General features: G+C 38.3%; 1 protein-coding gene across 3 annotated transcripts in view; it reads left to right on the top strand.

Annotated features, from left to right (window-relative positions):
- Positions 1-19,385, top strand: part of LOC122059668 (ER membrane protein complex subunit 4-like) — a 30,886-nt gene extending 11,501 nt beyond the window's left edge. The window contains exons 2-7 of one of the 3 annotated variants that reach the window (XM_042622617.1): positions 6,282-6,446; positions 6,680-6,736; positions 7,863-8,016; positions 17,792-17,889; positions 18,004-18,069; positions 18,942-19,385. In XM_042622617.1, the coding sequence (XP_042478551.1) occupies positions 6,324-6,446; positions 6,680-6,736; positions 7,863-8,016; positions 17,792-17,889; positions 18,004-18,069; positions 18,942-18,980 (537 nt within the window). In that variant the 5' untranslated portion in view covers positions 6,282-6,323 and the 3' untranslated portion in view covers positions 18,981-19,385. Of the gene's footprint in view, positions 1-6,249; positions 6,447-6,679; positions 6,737-7,862; positions 8,017-17,791; positions 17,890-18,003; positions 18,070-18,941 lie in introns of those variants that run through there. The other 2 variants (XM_042622618.1, XM_042622616.1) reach the window with 2 other exon arrangements.
- The last annotated feature ends 2,039 nt before the right edge of the window (positions 19,386-21,424 follow it).

A 21,424-nucleotide genomic window follows, 5' to 3' on the forward strand; every position in this document is an offset into this window, starting at 1 on the left:
GGTTCTTGAAGCCAATATGCCCAAGTCTTCTGTGCCACAACCATGTCTCCTCATCTATGCTGACCATACAAGAATCTTTCTCTAACTCTGTCAAGGTGTACAAATTCCCTGAAGTTCTCTGTCCAGTAGCTACAACCTTTCCACTACTTGATCTTCTTATCTCACACCCTTTACTAGTGAAAGTTACTTCATGCCCTTTGTCACAAATTTTACTGATGCTGAGAAGATTGTGTTTGAGTCCTTCAACATACAAGACATCAAGGGATTTCACCTTCCCATGGTTCAAACTTATGGACCCCTTTCCTGTAATTCTGGCACCATTGTTGTTGCCAAACTTCACGGATCCACCTTCAAAGTCATGTAATTGTTCAAACCTTTCCTTATCTCCTGTCATGTGGCTTGAGCAACCACTATCAAGAATCCATGGATTAGAGTCTCCTTGAGCCTTAAAAGCTCTATGAATAACAAATGCTGTTGCATCTTCTTCATCTTCTACTCTATCTCTCTTAACCCAAACTTTCTTGACAGATTTAGATTTCTTTGTTTTCTTCTGTCTTGAGAATTGTCTCTCCATCTCATCATCTTCTGTGTTTCTGAAAACTCTCTGCTTAACTCTGTTCTCCTGTCTTTGTGGGGGAAACACAGTTCTACAATTCCTTGCAATATGTCCAAGGTTGTTGCATCTGTAACATTCAACTGTTTCCTCCATAAGGGGTGTAAAAGGATTTCTGTCCACATAACTCCTTGGACCAATGTTGAACTTGCAATCTGAGATCTTGTGTCCAAAAGTGTTGCATTTGTAACAATAACCTTGAAATGTGTGCCTCTGCATCACAGGTTCCATCTGCCATCTGTAAGAAGCTCTGAAGTTGTCAAATGCTCTAGGCCTCTGTTGAGGACCTTGACTGTATCCATAGGTCTCTGCTCTCCTGCTTGGCCTTGCCAACTGTGGTTGTCTAGCATGGTTAGTCTTATGGAATATAGATGGATTTCCTCTTCTAGTTGGACCAATCTGCACTTTATCTTTTTGTCCTGCTCTCTTGACATTGCCAGCAGTAGTAACATGTGTCTTTCCTCTTTGAGCATTCCTATCATTGACTTTGATAGGATTATGTACTGTTCCCTTACCATTTGCCTTGGTATTTTTGGAAGACTCCCCAACAAATCCAAGTCCAAATTTGATGTGAGTCGATCTTTGAGCATTGATAATGTCATTGAGCTTCTTACTACTAGGATGCTCTTTTGGAGTAGAGTCATCTTCAACATCTTCATTTTTTATATCTTCTCTTTCAATCTCAGTTCTCCCATATTCTTCAACCTTAGCCTTTAATAAGGCTAGCTCATCTGCATAACCATCAAATTGTGCAAGAATCTCATATTGCTCCTCTAGTTGTGCTTTCAAAGCCACTTTCTCTAACTCAAGAGTGTTGCAGTCAATGGTCTTCTGTGAGAGTTGATACTCAAGATCATCTAAGGTCTTCCTTGACTTATTGGCTTGATCTCTCAACTCAAGAACTAATTGTTCTTGCCCCTTAAAGTCTTGAGTGACCTTTTTCACTTTCTTCCTTTCTCTTTTAAGCTCTCTAAGGGCAAATGTGAGTTCAGCCTCTAGATGTGATTTTTCATCTTCCTCTTCTTCTTCTGTAAAATCTTCCTTATTAGAAGAATCTTCTTTGTTTTCTTCCATATCTATTGAGGCCATGAACATAGCCTCATTATCTTCATCATTAGATGATTCTTCAGACTCTTCATCAGATGTGTCACTGCATTTCTTAGAAACCAAACTTTTCTTCTTGTCCTTGCCTTTCTTGTATCTGTTTGAGAAGAATTTCTTCTTTCCCTTGAAATGAATTTTCTTTTCACTTTCATCTTCATCACTTTCTATTTTTCCTTGGTTAGGACACTTGGCTGCAAAATGTCCAACCCTTCCACAGTTGAAGCATTTGAAAGGCAACTTGTCTTTATATTTTCCTGTTCCCCTTTTCAACTTTCTGGTGAAATGAGCTGTAACCTCATCTTCACTCTCATCAGTATTCTCCACAGACTGCTTCTTCTTCTTCTCATTAATTTTCAAGTTTTTCATTGCCTTGAAAGCAGCTTGTTTGTCAGTGGACTTGCCCTTTTTCCATCTCATTTCAAGAGCTGTGAAAGTGCCATGCACTTGATCAAGAGTGATAGTGTCTAGGTCCTTTGCCTCTTCAATAGCTGACACCTTGGAGTCATACTTGGGCAACAAAGATCTCAGGATTTTTTGACAAACAACTGAATCTTCTAGATTGGCTCCCAAACCCCTAATAGAGTTGACCACTTCATTTACCCTGGTCATATAGGTGTCAATATTTTCTCCTTCTTGCATTAGTAGACTTTCAAACTGGCCTCTGAAGGTCTGAAGCTTTGCTTTCCTTATCTTTTCATCTCCTTCATAAATGTTCTTCAGTCTTCCCCAGATATCCTTGGCTGAGTCACAATCCATTACCTTAGCCATCACACTTTTATCCAATGCTGAGAATATTGCATTCACAGCCTTCTGATTGTAACAATAAGCCTTTTTAGCTTCATTGTCAACCGGACCTCCTTCAGGCTCTGTGTATCCAATCAGAACTAATACCCAAACATCATAACCTAGTGAACCTAGGTACGACTGCATTCTCCTCTTCCACAAGATAAAATCAGATCCATCAAACTTTGGTGCATGTCCTGAATAACCTTCACCTGCCATACTGTCACTGCCGCTGCCTCTGGATCACTCAGTTGTTGATCAAACTATCACTGAGTATCGGCTCTGATACCAATTGTTGTAACCCGACAGTCACTGAGAGGGGGGGTGAATCAGTGAGTTCAATTCCGATACCTAAAAACCTGTCCGATGTCTGGCCAAGAAAAACCTGATATACCTGTCCCTGTTTGCACACAGTCGTATGCACACTCAGCCTCTCATAGGCACTTCCAAGTGTGCACACCCATTCCACATTCCACGCATTTCAATATAAAATGCAAACAACAAGCACCCACAACACAGGGTTTTTACGAGGTTCGGCAATTTGCCTACATCCCCGGAGTAGTGCCTGTAAAGGCTTCGTACCTACTCAATACACTACTTTTGACTGCACCCACAGTCGGGAGCACCCACACCCAATTTTCTCAAGCCGAAGCTGAGATGGCACTCGTAGTGCCGATACAATGTGTAGCACCCACTACACGGGAGCACCCACTCCCGGTGCTTAGCACCCACTAAGCACACAATAAATAATACAATTAAATTGGGCTTATAACAATGCCCTATAGTGAAGCACTCACACATGCAAAATTCCCCCAAATAGACTACAACTATCACTTAGGCATTTTATCAAACATCTTGCCTACAATGATTTATAATAATGGAAATTTGGCAAAATTGAGGTTACCTTGGCAAGGAGTAACCGTCGGAGATGCAATAATGTCAATCTCCACTTGATGCGGACCACAACCACGTTGTCTCGGTGCCGCCAATGCTTCAACCCCGGTTGGCACTTGGGTTTCTTGAAGCAACTCTCAAGAACCAAATTCTAGGTTCTTCTTCTTTCTTTTCTCCTTGTCTTTACTTTCATGGAGCAACAATGGCATTCACATTCACATTCACACACACACAAAGAGAAGAAAAAACTTCTTCTCTATTTCCCTCTTCTTCTCTTCTCTTCTCTTCTCTTTTCTTTTCTTTTCTCTTGGCAACAACCAATATGACTTGCTACCTTGGTTTCCAGCAGCTTCCTAAGCCTCTAATGGTGGCTATGAATGAAGTGCAAGAGGATGGAAGTCTTTCATTCAAACCTTTAGCCTTCCACGAGCTTCAACTCGTTTTTCCAACCACCTCAGCAAGCCCTCTGCCTGATTTCTTCCCTCTGATGTGTAGAGCTCGGAGAGATGAAGAATCCCCAACTTGAATCACTCAAATCCGACTTAAAATGAGGGAGATATGACCTTTTGAAGTTGGAGCAATGAGATACCCTGAAATGGAATCTTCGTACGGGTGGCGTAGGCTACACCGGCGGCGCGCGCAACAGGGGCGAAATCTGACCGTAGATCTCATATAAGAGATCTTATAATCCAAACCGTCCGATTAAACCAACGGATAACAGATCCAAACCGTTAGATTTGAATCTCGATGACGTCATCATGACGTAAGCGCTGACATCGTCAGAAGTGTTGTCGATCTATGATTGGTTGCTTTTCCGGATTTTAAGGGAGCTTGTCTTCCACTCACAAAAGTGAAAATGCATATTGACCGTTGGATCCGAATCTTCCATGATGGCTTTAATCAGATTTCATGAGATCATTAAGATCGGAATCCTTTTTATACCTTCTGTACACGCGCGAAACACAATAACATACCTTGATATAGTGTAGCGCCAGTGCATCAAGAATTATGCATCTAACCAATAAAATCCCACGCGCAAGCATCTATCTCGTCCATATCACACCAAAATCTCAGCTGCCTTTGGATGGGCATCAAGCATACGTGGTCGAATCTTGGCCGTCCATTTCACTTCCCTTGACTCCTCTTTATTACAATCAAGCCCCTGCCTCCATATGTTTCAGTGCTTAAAGACCCCTTGCAACTCAGACCTTCAAAATCTTTAAATTACACAAAAGCCCTTCGAATTTCAAAAATAAATTCCGAAAAACCCACCCAACACCGAGAGCAACTGATGGATTTTCGGTTTGGATTTTCGAACCGACTTTACGGAAATGCTTATAACTTTTTCATACGATATCCGATCGATATGAAACGAAGTGCGTTGGAATCATAACTGGATGCTCTACGACTTTTCAGAAGACTCAATCATCTGAATCATCCATGTAAAAAGACCAAAATGCCCCTACACATTTCCAATGACGTATCTTTCTCATACGCAATCGGAATGCGATGAAATCAGAACCGTTGGAAAGATTGTATTTTTTTCGTATTGTTACATGTAGAACACTTCCTTTAAAAAAATCATCTTCAATGCCGAAACTGCCCTCGACTGCCATAAATGCCGTAACTTCTTCATACGGTATCGGAATGTGACGAAATCAAATGCACTGGACTAGGAAAATTACAATCTATCTTTTTCATGAAGAACCGATCTTCAAAAAATGTCATTTTCATTACCGAAAATGCCCTCGATCGTAAATAGGCCAATTTTGCCAGTTTTGACCCAGAAACCCGCACCACCTATTAATGATGTATTAAACCACTCCATGCATACCAAGCTGCTCTGTTATCTCATCGGTGATACTGGATACTGCCACGTCACCCAAACTGGCCACGTCATCATTTTCATCCACGTCACCCAAACTGGCCACGTCATCACCGCCACGTGGCCGAGTTGCCAACAAGGACAACCATAAAACAACAGTAACAGTAAAAACTTCTAAGCTTTGAAACATTCCACTCAATACATATGAGAGAGCCTAAGAGAATGCATTGTGAAGCCATCATGCTAAAGAATCCAAGGGTCCTCCCATATACGAATAGAATATATATTTCAAGAAAGTTGGTGGGGGGGGGAGTCGGAGGGTCATACCACTGACATTCCTTGAACTTACACTAGAGCCTAACTAACTAGCTGCCACTAAACCTTTTTTTTTCTTGGATAAATAGCTTGCCACTAAAATAGAGGCTTATCTCCGAAAGACTTAATATGTCAATTCCAACTATTTGATGTCTAGATAATGATATGCATTGACCAAATACCAAATCTCAACCTCAAAAATTCAGTCATTTAACCTCTCATCTAAATTCTTACCAGACACTCTATTTGTTTAAAATAAAAAGAAAAACTCTATTCCCCATTTTTTTGTGGAATTGTTTTCCAATGATTTGCAATTTTGTTACGTGGCCAACTCCTATGTATCCTACCAAAAAAAAAAAAAAAAAAACCTTTTATGTAGAAATTTAACATGTCAGCAGTGGACATTGTAAAAAATAATTCCAGCACTATATGATGAGACACGTGGCAGGATTAGGTGGCTGTTCAAAACTCCAACTATGTTGTAGCAGTATGCTACAAGTAGGAAAGAAAAGGTTGTTGAGCTTTAATCTTTAGGAAATTTTGTGCACCAATAATTGGATATTCTTTAGAGTGGGCTATTCAGAACCCAGTGGTTGGCCAGACTTCCAGATTCGTATCATAAAATGGTTCGATGACCGAAAAGTCCCGATATATCGGCGAAAAGATTATATAGCCTTCCTATAATTCATACGTATTTGATGTATAAACCTCGCGGTGGGTGTTATTGTGTTAAGGTTTGGTAACACTGAGAGAGAGAGAGAGAGAGTCAAGACACGCAGAGCAGAGACGATGGACAAGGGGAAGGGAGTTTTGGTTCGACGATGGGCTATCGATTTCACCGACAATTCAACAACTACTTCATCCCGCGATATCCCAGATCCTCTTGGGTACTCTCGAGCTTCTCAAGATCAGGTTTTTTTCTTCTTTTTTTTTTTGGCTCGCCAAATTCTCCTCGCACCCCTTTTCTTTACGTTCCCTGAAAATTTAAAATTCTATTTCCTTGAATTTGGAAGGCTTGACATGTAGTCGGTTCTTGATTTTTCAATCTCAGATTTAGTCTCCTTATTATTATTATTATTATTATTATTATTATTATTTTTACTTTTTCTTGGGTTTGTAGTGATCTTTTGTTAATCTTGCTGTAGGACGATACCGCTGTAAGTAAACAAAAGAAGGATGCAGAAGCCAATTGGAAATCTCAGGTATTTGCGATTTTGATTTCGTCTCGTTGATTTCAACTAAGTTTCTGTGAGTTGTATCTATTTTCCTGTTTGGATTAGGGTTTCTGCTAGAACAAAAAATTGTTACTTAATAACCCCCCCCCCAAAAAAAAGGAGTAAAAAAATGAAGAAAAATAGTTTAATATTCCGCAAGGAGGTTTTAGTTGTCTTCTATTTATTTTATTTTATTTTTACAGAAATTTCCTCTGTTCTTGCTTTCTGGGAATTTTTTTAAAATGATCTGTACTATGGTGTTATATATGATATGAGACAGATTGCTTTGTTGAATTTGCAATATTCAAGGAAACATTACACATCGAGAAGCTGCTAAATGGATGAGTTGATTTCACCATAGCGTAGGTAAAATCTAATGTTACAGGTTCCACTGACAGGTGGATCCAAGCTGTGTTTGACACGTTTGCATTGTTGCATTGTGTTAGCATTTTCCAAATTTATTTGTGTTGAGGTACAATATTAGTTAGGCAAGCAGACCAGAAATTAGGGAAGGGAAGAAGAATGAGTGTGAGGGAGAGGTTACCTAAATCTTTTGTTCTGTTATAATTTTCTACTGTCTTATGCTCCTTCATGCTCAGAAGACTACCTACTCATTCATGTTCAGAAGACAACCTGCTCATTCATGTTCAGAAGACAACCTACTCCCCATGTTTTTAAGAAAAGCCTACATGGTTGTGGTATTACTCTTGTCTTGCGAATACTCATGCACTGATAAACTATCCCTAGAATTAAGGATGTTTATGGACAAAATGCTGAAACTGTTATATTTTTCATCGTATTTTTGGCTACCTTTATTTTTTTGTGCCACTTATGCAAGGTTTGTCTTTTGTTCTTAGTTGTTTTTTCCAATCTAGTCTACATTAAATGCTGAAATTGTTATACTGTCATCGTATTTTTGGCTACCTTTATTTTCTGTGCCATTTATGCAATCTTTGCATTTTTTTCTCAGTTGATTTTTCCAATCTAGTCTACATTATATTGGTTTCCACTTTATATGGCTACTTTTAATATATTGTATTACTACCAGATCAAAGTTAATACTTATTAACCTCTTTTTTTTACTTCTTGTATTTTTTCTTTTGTTCCTGAATAGAAAGCCTGGGAAGTGGCCCAAGCACCTTTCAAGAATTTATTAATGATGGGATTTATGATGTGGATGGCTGGAAATACGGTTCATTTGTTTAGCATTGGTATTACCTTTTCAGCTCTTTGGCAGCCCTTAAATGCTCTTCAAGGTGTTGGGAAAGGTATTCCTGGAAACTACTACTATTTTATTGTATTTAAACCACTGTAATGCACACCCAATAGTGGCTTGTTTCCATATCTGAAACTATCTACTAACATCCACTCTAACAAATGATGCATGCAATTTTTTTTTTTTTTTTTTTTTTTTAATATCTGGTAATTATGCTTGCAACATTTAAGCAGTGTTCAAATTTCATTTTGGTACTTATTTGAAGAAAATTTTTCCCTAGTATTATCTTATCACTGTCACATCTGTGATGTTCTGGCTTTCTGATTTATCCCGATGCCTCAAGATTGAATTAGTGTTCTCAATTCACTAATCATGTGTTTGGATATGCCAAATTCAGTCTGGCTCTCGTTAATATGATCTTGCAGTTTATCTGTATATATTTTGATGCTGGTGCCACCCACCCCATCCACCCCCACCTTTTTTTTGGTGTTTTGGGTAAATCCATTGCCACGTTTACAGGATGTATTTAGAAGCTTTCGTAAGGAAATGTGTGGGAGACCTCTTGAAGTTTTTCTCTCCATATTTATTGTTGTAGATGGGGAAATCTTTTCTCTTGTATTTTGTTTTTTTGTTAAATCGACAGCTATTCTCTTCCTTTTTTTTTTTTTAAGTAGTATCTTTGACCTCAAATCCTAAACCCAATCTGATCTTAAGCCTCCAAATCCTAGTCTAATGCCTCCTTTTCTTCCTACGTCCTCTTCACTAGAAATTATAAAGCAGCATTACTTGATTTTTATTTGTCCAATTTGCTTGTAGGATACATCTCTGTCCTACACGTCCTGCATCCACGTTCTATGGTGTTTGAAGAAATGTATAGACCCAGTTTTGCATAAGTCAATCCTTAATTCAAGATGAGAAATAAATGAGTGGAGGACGGAGTGTGTGTATACCATGTTTGCTTTTGTTGTAATTGAGTATCCAACAGCTAAATATTGTTTTATGAATAGTTTGAGACGAAAATTCTTGATTTTACAGCCTCTTAATCACCATTTAGATTGCTTCTGTATAAGCATGGGGTTAGCTTTAGTTTATGATAGTGCAACTACGTTCAAAGTGAAGAACCCTTCAGAACATCTTGGAAATTTTGATTGACTATGTAAATTCTGCTCATTGAATCTCACAGTGAGCAAAGATGAGTCAGAGAAAAGGATTTTATATGGTGTTGAATGTTGTTTACATCTGTTGACTTGAAGCCGTTCAAAAAGAGTGAAAACTTGGATTAGCAGCTGATTGGATGACGATGAAGTCTGGAAACTTTATTTTCTTGAGCTTCGAGGGTGACATAACTCCATGAAATGCAGGCTGTGCTTTGTTGGATGCAAAAGATAGGACTCCAAGTGTTGGTGATGCTTGTCCTTTTCTTTTCAGATCCTATGTTTTGAGCTTAATTCAACGTGAATATTTTTTTCTATTCTCCTTTGGAAGGCTCCTATAAAGATGTGAACTTTATAGATTTTAGGCATGTGATTCATGAAGGGTGCACTATAGATTGGTTGGATGCCAATCCCCTTCTTTTTTGGGTTTCCTTCTGGATTGGAATTGTTGAGCTTGTATCATTTCCTTGTTTGGAGAGGTAGAAAATCCACATCTTTTCTTTGTAAGATCTTGTGACATGTCAGCCTTTTATTCATACCAACCTGCTGTGGACTTGGGAGTTTCTGTAAATCCTCATTAGGCTTTACAAACTTATTCTTTCGTTGCAGCCTACATTAAGACCGAGGAGCCCATTCGGTGGCGCTGGTGACATCTATTTGGATGGGAAAATATCTTTCTTTCCTATTATAAAATCTCCTTCAAATTTTGATCGTTGACTTATGGATGTGATTATGATACTCATAATCACCCTCCTCGAAAGAGAGGCCACATTCTGCTTAATGCAATTTGAACGCATGGTAGTAGTTTGTTATTGCAGATAGAACAACAGGGTATTTGATGTTCCAGGTTCGTTCTGTATTGTTCTTTATGAAAGTTTCAGGCATGGTGTAAGGGTGCTAGGGGAGGAGAATATTCACAGTTGGTTGGGTCTCTTTCCGATTCTGCTTTTGGGCTTTGCAACAGTTTTCCAAAGGGATGTCTCTGTTTGGGTGTGGGGGCCTTAGTTTGTTGGCATGGTGTGAGGAGGATGGAGTATTCAATGATGTGGTTCTAGATCACCTAAGGAAAAGATTCCAGAAACCTACCAGAACCAAAATCAGAGACTCAGGAAATTTTCCAGAATTCAGGAGAAAACTAGTTACACAAGATCAAAAACTCGAATCTGAATATAACCTTGGTTGAAGGCTGATTTAATATGGGAGAACAAGATAGAAAAATGTTAGAATGATCAGATGGTCACATTCTGAGATCTGGTCAAGTCATATTCAGTTAAGGAAACTCAAAACAGAGTTGCAGGACCAGAATGGGAGAAATAACTCAGCAAGCACAACTCATAAACAATCCAAAAGTAGGTTGAAGGGTGTTACAGAGTAGGGGAATATCTTAGTCAAGTTTCAGCAGATTCTAATGGTAGACTAAGAGATACTTAAGAATCCTAGTTGAACAAAGAAGCTAACTAGAAGTCCAGAATAGAATCTAATTGCTGTACTGAGCTAATCCAGTCATTTGAATCAAAATATGGATTAACAGACTATTGACCGGCAAATAACCAACAGAAACAATTGTTTATAGATCCTAAACTGAGATTCAAAATAAGAAACCTCAGTAGTATACACAAGAAGAACTGACCTGTGAATTGAATGTAGAACCATAAAATAGAGAAGATAAGAAGATAAACTATAAGGCAAGCAAGCCAATTCATTCAACATAAACAGTAGGCCTTACAGATGTTTAAACTGACTCTGGGCAAACTGAGTCATATTGGCCTAAGGAATGTCTTTCAGCCAATAGGAAACTAGTATTAATCAAGTACGAAAAGAAAAGGCTGAACAAATTAGGAATTCTCCCATACGCAAGCTGGAAAAGGGAACTCCGAGCTAGACTACGACTCTTCAAACTGAAAGAAATAGGCAATAAAAGGACTGGAATTTGTAACATACATTCCAGCCAATACAAGCAATTGAATAAACAATAAATTAATTGCAAACTAGGCCTGAAAGGACCCCCAAGGGCTGGTTCTTTAGGTGAACCAGAAACATGAACAACAAGGCAGTTTTCTGAACCAGAAAAACTGGTTCAAACCAAAACTATAAGTGGTTCTTCTGGACTGGTTCTTCTCCTCCTGCGTTGGTACTTCTGTGAGTACCTTTGATTAGCGTCATTCAAGATCTAGTTTTTTGACCTTTAATATATCATTGGATCCCACACTAAGGCTGTAAACAGGCTGAATACATGGTGGATATAGATAATTTGTTTTCATTTCTATTCAAAATCAAAATAATGGTTTCAGATATCAGATATCAAATTAAGAGAGTAGTTAAGGGAAGAAAATTACAAATTATGGCATATGTATTCATGTTTAGATGCAGATGCAAGGTACAAGATGCACTATAGCCGCAAGAAGTCCAGGTCCAAAAATTGACCTGTGTTTCATTATCAAACCATTTTTTGGTTAAACCCAATTTTTAGGGAAAACAAAAAAAAAAAAAAACCATTTTTTGGGAGTTTTCTAGTTATATCAAAACCATGTCTTGGGGTTGTTTTTGGACTTCTATTTTTGTTCTTTATTTAGTTGTTTACTTAGGATGGAATACCAGTATTTAATTTCAGTCCTGCTGGTAGTCAGTTTCCTTTTATTTCCTGGAGTCCTAAACAATGAAGGATTACCCTCATGGCTCGTATGGTTTCCTTATTTGTTTCTGCTTTGTTTTACTTTCCTTTTTAGAGTATTTAATAGTTGAATTGGGGCATAGCCCTTCTTGGTGCAGCTCAAAAAGGGGGTTTCAAAATAATCTAGAAAATAGAGAAAAGTACAGGATAGCAAGGGTTAGGGAGCACCTCGTAAAGGGTCAGAAAGGATCCCTTAACTTAGGGGTTTCATGGGGAATCACACACTCAAGTGTGGGACTCTCTCACCATTAGAGGACCTCAACTTAAAATGGGGCTCACATAGTGCACCCACAAGTACAAGTACACAAAATCATCCCTTTAACCAGCTAAAATATATATATGTTTCTAAGGGAGGGGGGTGGGGGGTGGGAGAGCCATTGGGAGAGAAGGGTGTCTTGGTAGCCATGGTGAGGAACATGTGAAGCCTTTGCTTTGAGAAAGTGGAGTATGGCATGTAATGCCATGTGATGACATCACATGCCATGACTGCATCATTTTCCCCCACTTTGAAAGAACTTGTCCTTAAGTTTGAAACAACCATCTTCCTTCATTAAACAACATTCTTTTATGCTTCATCGAACACTGTAGGTGTACCTTAGTCCATTGGAGCGACAAAATGATCTTCAATAACCTTTTGTAACGTCAATTTTGCTTTTGTCTTTGGATATATTTTAGAGCTTGTTCAATATAAGAATTGGAACTAGCTCTACTACCAAGTTGATGGTATAATTGCAAAGAGAAAAATTTCCTTGTGGCACCTACAAACAATCTCAAATATGGTAAGATTGGTCTTTGCTGCATTATGAAGAAAATAGGTTGAAATGTTTATCATGTTGAGTTGCTTGAACTTTGAAGGCATGGCTATTAATCTCATCTTCAACATCATCGTCCTCTAACCCTATTATGGTGATCCCAACACTCCAATGACAGCGCTCAGAGACATAGGTATTTCACCAACAACCAATGAGTCAACAATGGTAGATGTGCTTAATTCAAGGTCCATCACTACTTGACGTGGCACATACACTTAAAACTTAATCAATGGGAAGGAAAATTCCGAAGACACTAGGATCGATGAAGCCGAATTGCAAGAGCTTGATCCTTGTGGGAGTGACTTATGGATAAACTCAAGGACAAATGTTTCTCAAGAGGGGGAGAATGGTGTAGCCCACCTTCTTAGGCCGAAGCCCATACCCCCCACAACATTCAAAAGAAGCCCATTGAAATGCATCAAAGTTCAAAAGCATTTAATGGCTTTTGAACATTGGAAGCAGTTAATGCTCCTCCATCAAATCCTTTCTCATCTTCCTATATATGTAATATTACCCTATTAAAAAGGGTAGACTTGAACTCCATTTATCTATATGAGCCTTTATTTCCCAAGTTGATGCAACCCAAAATCGAATATGAGTACAAACTAGAAAATGTGAGAAGTTCTATAGAAAATGGGGAAAACAAGTACAAGATAACAAGGGTCAGGGATGGCCAATTGGTGTGCTTCATTAAGATTGTTCAAGTGGTGAAAGTAATTTCATCTTGAATAGAAAGCTTTAAGCCATTAACATATCTTCCCGCCAATTGATCATTATCTTCATGTAAATCAAGTCGGTATAAATATTTGAAAATTATTTGGTAATAGTCGTTCAAACTTTGGTCACTTTTTGCTGAAGATGATGAAATTTTTCATGTAAAGTTTGGGAAAATCAAGAGGGAGAAATTTCTCATCGAATCTCTCTTTTATGCCCACCTAGTTATTAATTCGGTGGAGACCTCTCCTATCTCACCTTTGTTGAAATTTCCGCCATCAAACCAAGACATGACCCTTAAGTCTTGTGGCCACTAAATTGAATTTTTGTTCCTCTGATAATTCTTTTCAATTAAGAAAAGTTTCAATAGAAGTAAATCCAATCTCCGTAGAGTTTGGGATCGAATTTTCTGTCAAAGTCATCTACATCTATGATCTACTCAATTACTCTTGTTGACTTGTTCCTAGGCTTGTGCCAACCATTCAATCTCCCAAAGAGTTTGCGGATGTGCTTGTTGGGAACTTGGGATTGAAACGAAGTAAAAATCGAGAATTGTCATGATTGTCATTATGAGGATCTTTGGGATATGGAAAGTTGGGTCCGTATCCATTGTTGAAGCCATCGCGAAATCTCTTGCATCATCTATTGGAGGTTGTCCCTTTCTTGTCGCAATTTACTTCATCTCAAATGCAATTTCGTGTACCGCAGCAATATGTTGGTTCCCTCTTCCTCTTGGCATCATGAAGACAAACAAACTTTAAGATAGGAGCCCTACTCTGGTACCAAGTTGATGTAGGCCAAACTCCAAAGATAAAGAAAATAGACATAGAGGAAGGAAATTTGAGGAGTTTCATTAACAAGGAAGGAGTATAAAATGATTGGTGGATGGTTTGGGGGGCTAACTCAACTCTCAAGGTAAAAGTAAGGTTCATCGAGATAAATGGGCTTCAAGTCTACCTTTTTCAATGGAAACATCACATACATAGAAGGAGAAAGACAGAAAGAAAAAGAAAAAGAAAAAGAAAAGAAAAAGAAAACGAAAAGAAAAAGAATGCTGGAAGAGGTGAAGGGAGCCGTTGGAGGAGCATAGTTGCTTTCAATGATCAATAGGTACTAAATTCTCTTTTCCCTATTTTTTTTTTTCGCACGAATCCATGTAGCCAACCCCATTAAGTTGGGATAAGGTTGAGGTTGTTGTTATTGTTGCACCACTACCCAAGTATTTTACAGTTGAATGAAATTTGCGTTTGCCTTAGTTCTGTGAGATTCAGAATGCTTTCTGCTTTGGTGATTCAGTAGTGCCTGGTGGTGATTTTATGGTAGTAATTCAGATATTACATATCTTATCTGCTTCTTATTTTATTCATCCAATCAGTTCTCAGGTCAGTTCTGAAAGTTCTTGTGTGTGATGTTCTCTTCAGTTTTAAATTTTTGGTTCTTTTAATTAGTTTCTACTCTGCTGGTTGTTATTTTGCTTCATGCTTCTTCTATTCTCTGTCCTAATCAATAGTTCTTAGTTCGTATTTGATTTCAGTTTCAGAATCCTTACTTTTCTGGTCGATTTCAAGTCTCCTACTTGAAGTCATTTTCTTCTAAAGGTCTGTTTCTGTTTGGATCAATCTCAATTCTGGAATCTATATTACTGCTATTTGAGTTCTGAAAGTTATACATATCAAGTTCTGTTTTTCTGTTGAACTTCATTTTCCTAAATCTGATAGGAAACTTTCTTATGTCAGAATCATACCAAACGTGACAGTATTACTCATCCAGTCAAGATCAGCCTGTGACCAGAATATTGGCCAGACCAGACCAGTCTTTAGTTAGTTTTCTGATTTCTCTTGAATCTGGGTTTTATTTCCTTGCCTGCAATTCTGGTGTCCTTGGGGTTTCTAAACCCTAATCTTTAATTGGTTAGACCCCCAATTATGTTTGTTTGGCTCAAGCTCTACTTATATAGATTGATACATGCATTTTGTTTATAATTAAAGATACATACATAATCCTCATAAATTATATAGTTTGTATATTTTCAATGTGGATCAGTCTCATTGACACCTCAGGAGGTGCCGAATTGATCCTAAGTGGACTTGTTACCCTCATGTTCTACTCTACAATATCTCAAAAGTGAAGGGATAGAAAGGTAATTCTATCTTCTTCATCCATCTAAGAGAGTGCGACTGTGTGGCCCCTTTCCCTATGGTGTCTCTGCCCGTGAATGGGGGAAGAATCACAACCCACTTGAAGGAGTGCTAGAGGCGACCATAAAAGCATTATAGAAGCCAGTGGTTGCTGCTGTGTTGTTAGGGGTACTGTTGACGTATGACCCATATTCAGCTTTAGGGGTTTAGGGGGAGGATGGGAGGATGGGCCTTTTAGTTGCATTCATTGTCTTATTCATTCAGGAGCTATTTGATATGGACAGCAAGCCTTTATTTTTTGTACTTGGTTCTGTATTGTGTGTACGCCATTTGGAGTTCGGGGGTTTTTATGCAGGCCCGGCTGTTGGAGTGGTTGTGGGTACTGGGTAGGCTGTAGAAAGGGCTGACGATAGAGAAGACATTCTCTTTCCATAGACAAAAAGACAAGTTTCTATGTAATCTCTCAACAGCAGCAACAAGACTGTCAATGGTGACAAAAAATCCAGAGTGCCTGACAAATGAACAGTGATCTGGTAGGTTGACCTCTGCAACTTTCTTCTTGCATATAGCGCGCCTCTTCTGCTTGCTTTCTTCTATTTCTCTGACAACATTCCCTCTCACCCTAAATTTTTTTTTCTCCATACCCCAATAATCTTCCTCTTCCAACACCAACTTCACCACCAAGCTCTCAATTCATAGCAATGTTCATCCAATTAGGGGGAGATTTTAGGTTCAAGTTTCAGGGTTTAAGGTTACATGATATAAGGTTTCACATGGCTGGAAAATATGATTTAACAGGGAAGACGACTGATTTCATAGCTCCATCTCAATTCAATAGAGAAGAATCTGAAAAGCAGAAGATAATTGGTTCATTGTTAGTTTCAACAAGATGACTACTTTTGCCCCTTGACTTGAAGTTTAACAGGGAATTAATGGAGGGTAAACAAAGTTCGTTTACAGTAGCCAAACTTGACCTATAAGGGTGTTCATTCAGACAAAATATTTAATGTGGAATCTTTTTAATTATATAATTGAACTTATTTACCCCCTCCATTCCCCCTTCGAAAAAAAGAGGGGAAGAAATCCTATTTATCTGTGTTAAGGAACGTTGGGATTCCGTTCTGAACTCCATTTGGTATGCCTTGGATTCTTGACGGAAGTCCTGACAATTCCTTCTATTTTAGCATCTCAAGTGCCATTTTTTCGTTAGGGACTGCATCTAGAACAGTTGATATCTCAAATCATCACCCCTTCCATCTTATCCTGTTTCCAAATTTAAGAATGATGCTATGTATAACGCAAGGAAAATGTTTTTCACTCCTCTCAGTGGTCCGCCCTTTGTGAGCTAACGAGGGTTCCTCTGGTCAAAACAAACATGGGATGAGAAGGCTACCTTGGAATAGACACATTTCAAGTTCTGGGGCATATCTCGTTGTATGTTTGCAGTATACCCTTGTATTTTCAACAGCTGAACGGAAGTTTTCCCTAAAGTTGGCAATTTGAATTTTCAATCGATTTGCGAAACTTGTATCTCCATGTGGGAAAATTGAAATGGCTGAAACCTACCAGATCGGTAGATGATGATGACATTAACAAGATGTTGGCAAAATTTGAGCCCCAATGAAGACGCCACGCGGCAGAGACATGGGCCTTTAAGGAAACCTTTGTCTATGTTATAGGAATTCTCTTCTGTGTACTTGCCCTAATTTATAGATTAGGAAAAGGTATGTATGTCTGCATAATTAGGTTGTCTACTTATGGATCAAATGTAAGTGTATCTGTGGCCAAAATAATGTATGGATGGATCAGATCCAGATATAACCCGGTCCATTGACATCCCTAGCCTTACCTTGAAAATCAAGGATGGTGGGGGGGGGGGGGAGGTTCCAGCATGTCCATGTGATGGTATGCATCATTTTTCTTTATAAATGGCATTGCATCATATTTGACTGGTTCAACTTTTAGAACATTGTGTGTTTATATAATACTGCATATCAGAATTGATTGTTTTTTGTTTTATTCCTTAACCTAACCTAATAGACACTGTCAAATTTGAGAGTAGAATGCAATCAATTGAATATTATTGACAAATCTCACTGCATTAGCTGGTAGCTTTCCCAGCTCAAAAAATACACCACCCACAAACCCACAGTACGGACACACTTGGACTGTGTCATGCTTTCTAATAAATATCATCTGATCTCTCACACTTGGAGAGTGTCATGTTTTCTACTAAAATATTATCGGATGTCTCTCTCTGCTTTTTTGTTTTTGCCTATTATGCCCCCTGAGATTTGACTTTATCCTTCAATAATGCTCACTGTTGACTGATTTTCAGTTTTTGAACCTTACAAGGACTCAAAAGTAGATACTCTTACTCCTAAGTTACTTTTCATTGCCTTGAACTTGGCCAGTTTGGCATTGGGTGTCTGGAAGGTGAGAACCCGTTACTTTTTGTCCTCCTAATATGCGATCTTTTTTCTCTTGCATCTTAAGCCAGAAGTCCTCCTGAGCTTGATTATTTATTTCATTCTTCTTTTGTTTTGACAGCTGAACACATTGGGTCTTCTTCCAACACATGCTTCAGACTGGGTCTCATCCTTGCCCCCTGCTCAGGTGATTTTTAACATTTTCAAGAAAATAACTTATATTGCATCCGAACATGCTTATCTAGGGAGCCTCTGTTTTTCTGGAATCAGAGATGTGCACTGGAGAATAATTTTAAACAGTTAAAACAACTGCCACCTTATATTCTGATGTACCTCCAATCCGTGCCATTCCTTTGTCCATGTGCAGGTCTTCATGTAACATACACAATATGTTTTGTGCTATATATTCGTCGTGCATATAACTTTTGAATTTCTTACATTGTATATTAGATTCTTCAGCTCGAATGGTATTATGTGATTTTGTCAAAATATAAAATACTCATCCAGCATTCTACTGTACATTCATATGGAATGCAGGAATGGCATATGCATTTACCTAATCATTGCCAGGCTATTTCAGGATGTAATCTGTTTATGTAGAATGATGTATGCCAATAAGATAAATAAATGTTGTTTTTATCATGCCACAATGACCTGGGAATGACTATTGGTAAAGTGGGTAAAGGGGTGGCTAGATGGCCAACCCTATGCACAACATCCCGCTGCAAGGAGTCATTGTTTTTTTATTAACAATTCCCCATTGTTTGGTCAGTGTGCATGCAAGTCTGTTTAAACTAGTCAATAGGGTTTACGGAAAAAGAGGTAAAACTTGGGATCAGAAAGTACCAGTTGTTTCTTCTGCTTTGAATCTGGTGCAGTGCAGTTGAAGATTTGACCGTTCTCAATGATCACCCAGGCATGGTTTGCAGGGCTCTCACACAAACCAGTGTTACGACTCTGTAGCTTAATGTGATGTTGGTTTTATGTACTAAAGTTGTGCCTGGTGTGCTTTATGTTTTGAGGTGCCTCCTAATGTTCCACTGTTCCTTTAATTTTCAGGAGGTTGAATATTCTGGTGGGGGTCTTCCACTCCGTTAATGCTTGGTTTGGTGCGACTGGCCAACGCCATTTATTCAGTCGAGCAGTTCAAGTGGAAAGTTTACCTGCATGGGTGTGAAGTTTGCTGCTCTTGAAGCTGGTGGATGTACCATTCGTGTTTCACCATCTGAATATGGCATGTGGGTTGAGGTTATCTCAGTTACATGGACCACAATTTTGATTTCAATTTCAATGTCTGGTCTCGGGAAGAGACTCAATCATGGTTGTTATGATCATGGAAGTGCTGCTTATTGATTTGATCATTTAATGGTACTGCCATGGCTTTTTTTTTCTCTTATGAAATGTACTGTCATGACTTCATTTTTAAGAAAGTATATCAAACTATGTAATTTATTACTGTGCAGATTCATATATTTTCTCCCCTAACTTTGGAAGTTGAAACTATGTATGCTGTATAGGACCATTTTTTTGCAATTATCTGATCAGCTCAAAAATACAAATTTTCGTTTTTTGGGTTTTAGAATAGGTTACCAAAGCTGGCTTCTTTGGTTTCTGTGGGTAAAATTGAAACTGCATTAACCCACTTGGAATGAAACTAAATGAAATGTGAATTGGAAGAGGAGATAAAGCTCCATTGGAGGGGACAGGGCCTTATATAGAGATGCTGCTTCTCAACATCGTACCAAGCGAGTTCATCTGCAATTAAGATAGCTGATTTCAGAATCCAGAGGAATGAGCTGTTCATTTAAGACCAGAGATCGAGTTTTGTTGATAAGATGCTGAAACTTTCAATGACATGAAGCCTTTGACCTCATCCATCTTACAACCAAATTTGAGTTCTCTTCAACAATGAATTTGTCCAATCGCCTCTCATCCATAAATCTACTCTTTTTTTCTATGGCTGTGTTTGGAAAAAAAAAAAAAAAAGAAGAAGAAAATCCAGTGTATGTCATCTCACTAATGGGGCCTGAAAAGCAACCTAAAGTTTGGACTCTTATTTCATTAAAATTGGATTTATAATTCTTTAGAAAACCCTTTTTTGTATGAAAATAAAACAATTGGAAATAGGGTTCCGAACAATCAAAAAATTTTAAATTCATTTGCTATGAAGTTTAAAGTTGTGAACTGGAATTAGGTTCTTTTTTCATCTCCCATCACACCTCAAGTCTCAGTTTATTTTAGAAACAACCCCCTACCAACCACCTTTTGTTTTTTTGGTAGAACCTACCAACCACCTTTGAGTTGTGAGGTAAAAAGACATTTGGAAGGTTTTGAAATGATTTACTAGTCACTCAACATATTTATCCTTCTATCGCTGTCTCAACCATTTCACCCTGTTCTAAATTACCACTCTCTAGTCACTGCTCTCCATTAACTGACATGGTGCTAAAGATTGGTGTTGGAAGATGTCAGTTTCCCAACCACTCTTCATGATTATTTGTTGTGAAATCCAGCATCAACCCTTTTAATAATATCATGGCCTTGAACATAAAAAGCCTACAGTGTCTATGCCAGTAGACTGATTGTGTATCCAGTTGTAAAGAAATCCAATAAAAAGCTTTGGGTGTTTGATTTTGTTTTAAGAAAGTCAAAACTACACACTAGTGGTTAACTCTTTTACAGTGAGGAATGTGGGAGTGTAGTTTCCATTGGGACATTGACTTAGACATTTTTTATTCAAGTGTTTCCATTTCACTTAATCTTATAATATGTAAATAAGCAAAAAAATCTAAATGATTAACCAAATCCAGAAGAAGAATGATTGAGGTTGCTCTTTTGTGTCATTTTTGAATTGGTACAATAGAGTTCATATCATCTTTGGCATGCGCAACAGAAAGTTTAGGGTCCCTTTTGTTTTAATATTTGAATTAAATAGAAAAAATTTAAAACCGTACAATAAAGCCGTCTTTTTTTTTTTTTTTTTTTTTCTGGACATCTCTTATGTTAAGGCCTCCCATGCTTAAGAAAGAGTGGTGTAACAGTAGGAATAATTATTGTAGGCCTTGCAAGAGAGTCTTAATTGTCTGTCGTGAGTGATGAGGTACAGTAAACATCTAACGGCTTGAAGGGCCCGACCATGCATGTCAGCCAGTGGATGCTCATAGCACCTCACCACAGTTGATTTTGGTCCCTTGCAAGAGAGGGGTCTGGTCTGAGATAGAATATATAGGGAAAATGGTTTCTGTGGGGGGAATGTGGCCCCTGCATGAAGACACATGGGGACCAGGGGGGGAGGGGTTGAAATGACCGGCTCATCCTCATGAAATGGAAAATGATGTCTCAATGGATGCTTCCTCATGCGTTTTTGTTAGCCCTTGTACACACATAAGAATCACACTCTCCCATAGGATACACTTCCCCATATACATAATAAACCTATATGTGCCTCTCTCACATAAAGTGTAATTAGTTTTATTGAACAACATTTGATAAGGTCTTATTTTATGATGTGTTTGATTTATTGGAGACTTACCTTAGTTTGC

This window comes from Macadamia integrifolia, chromosome 13, assembly GCF_013358625.1.
Source record: "Macadamia integrifolia cultivar HAES 741 chromosome 13, SCU_Mint_v3, whole genome shotgun sequence".
NCBI lineage: Eukaryota > Viridiplantae > Streptophyta > Magnoliopsida > Proteales > Proteaceae > Macadamia > Macadamia integrifolia.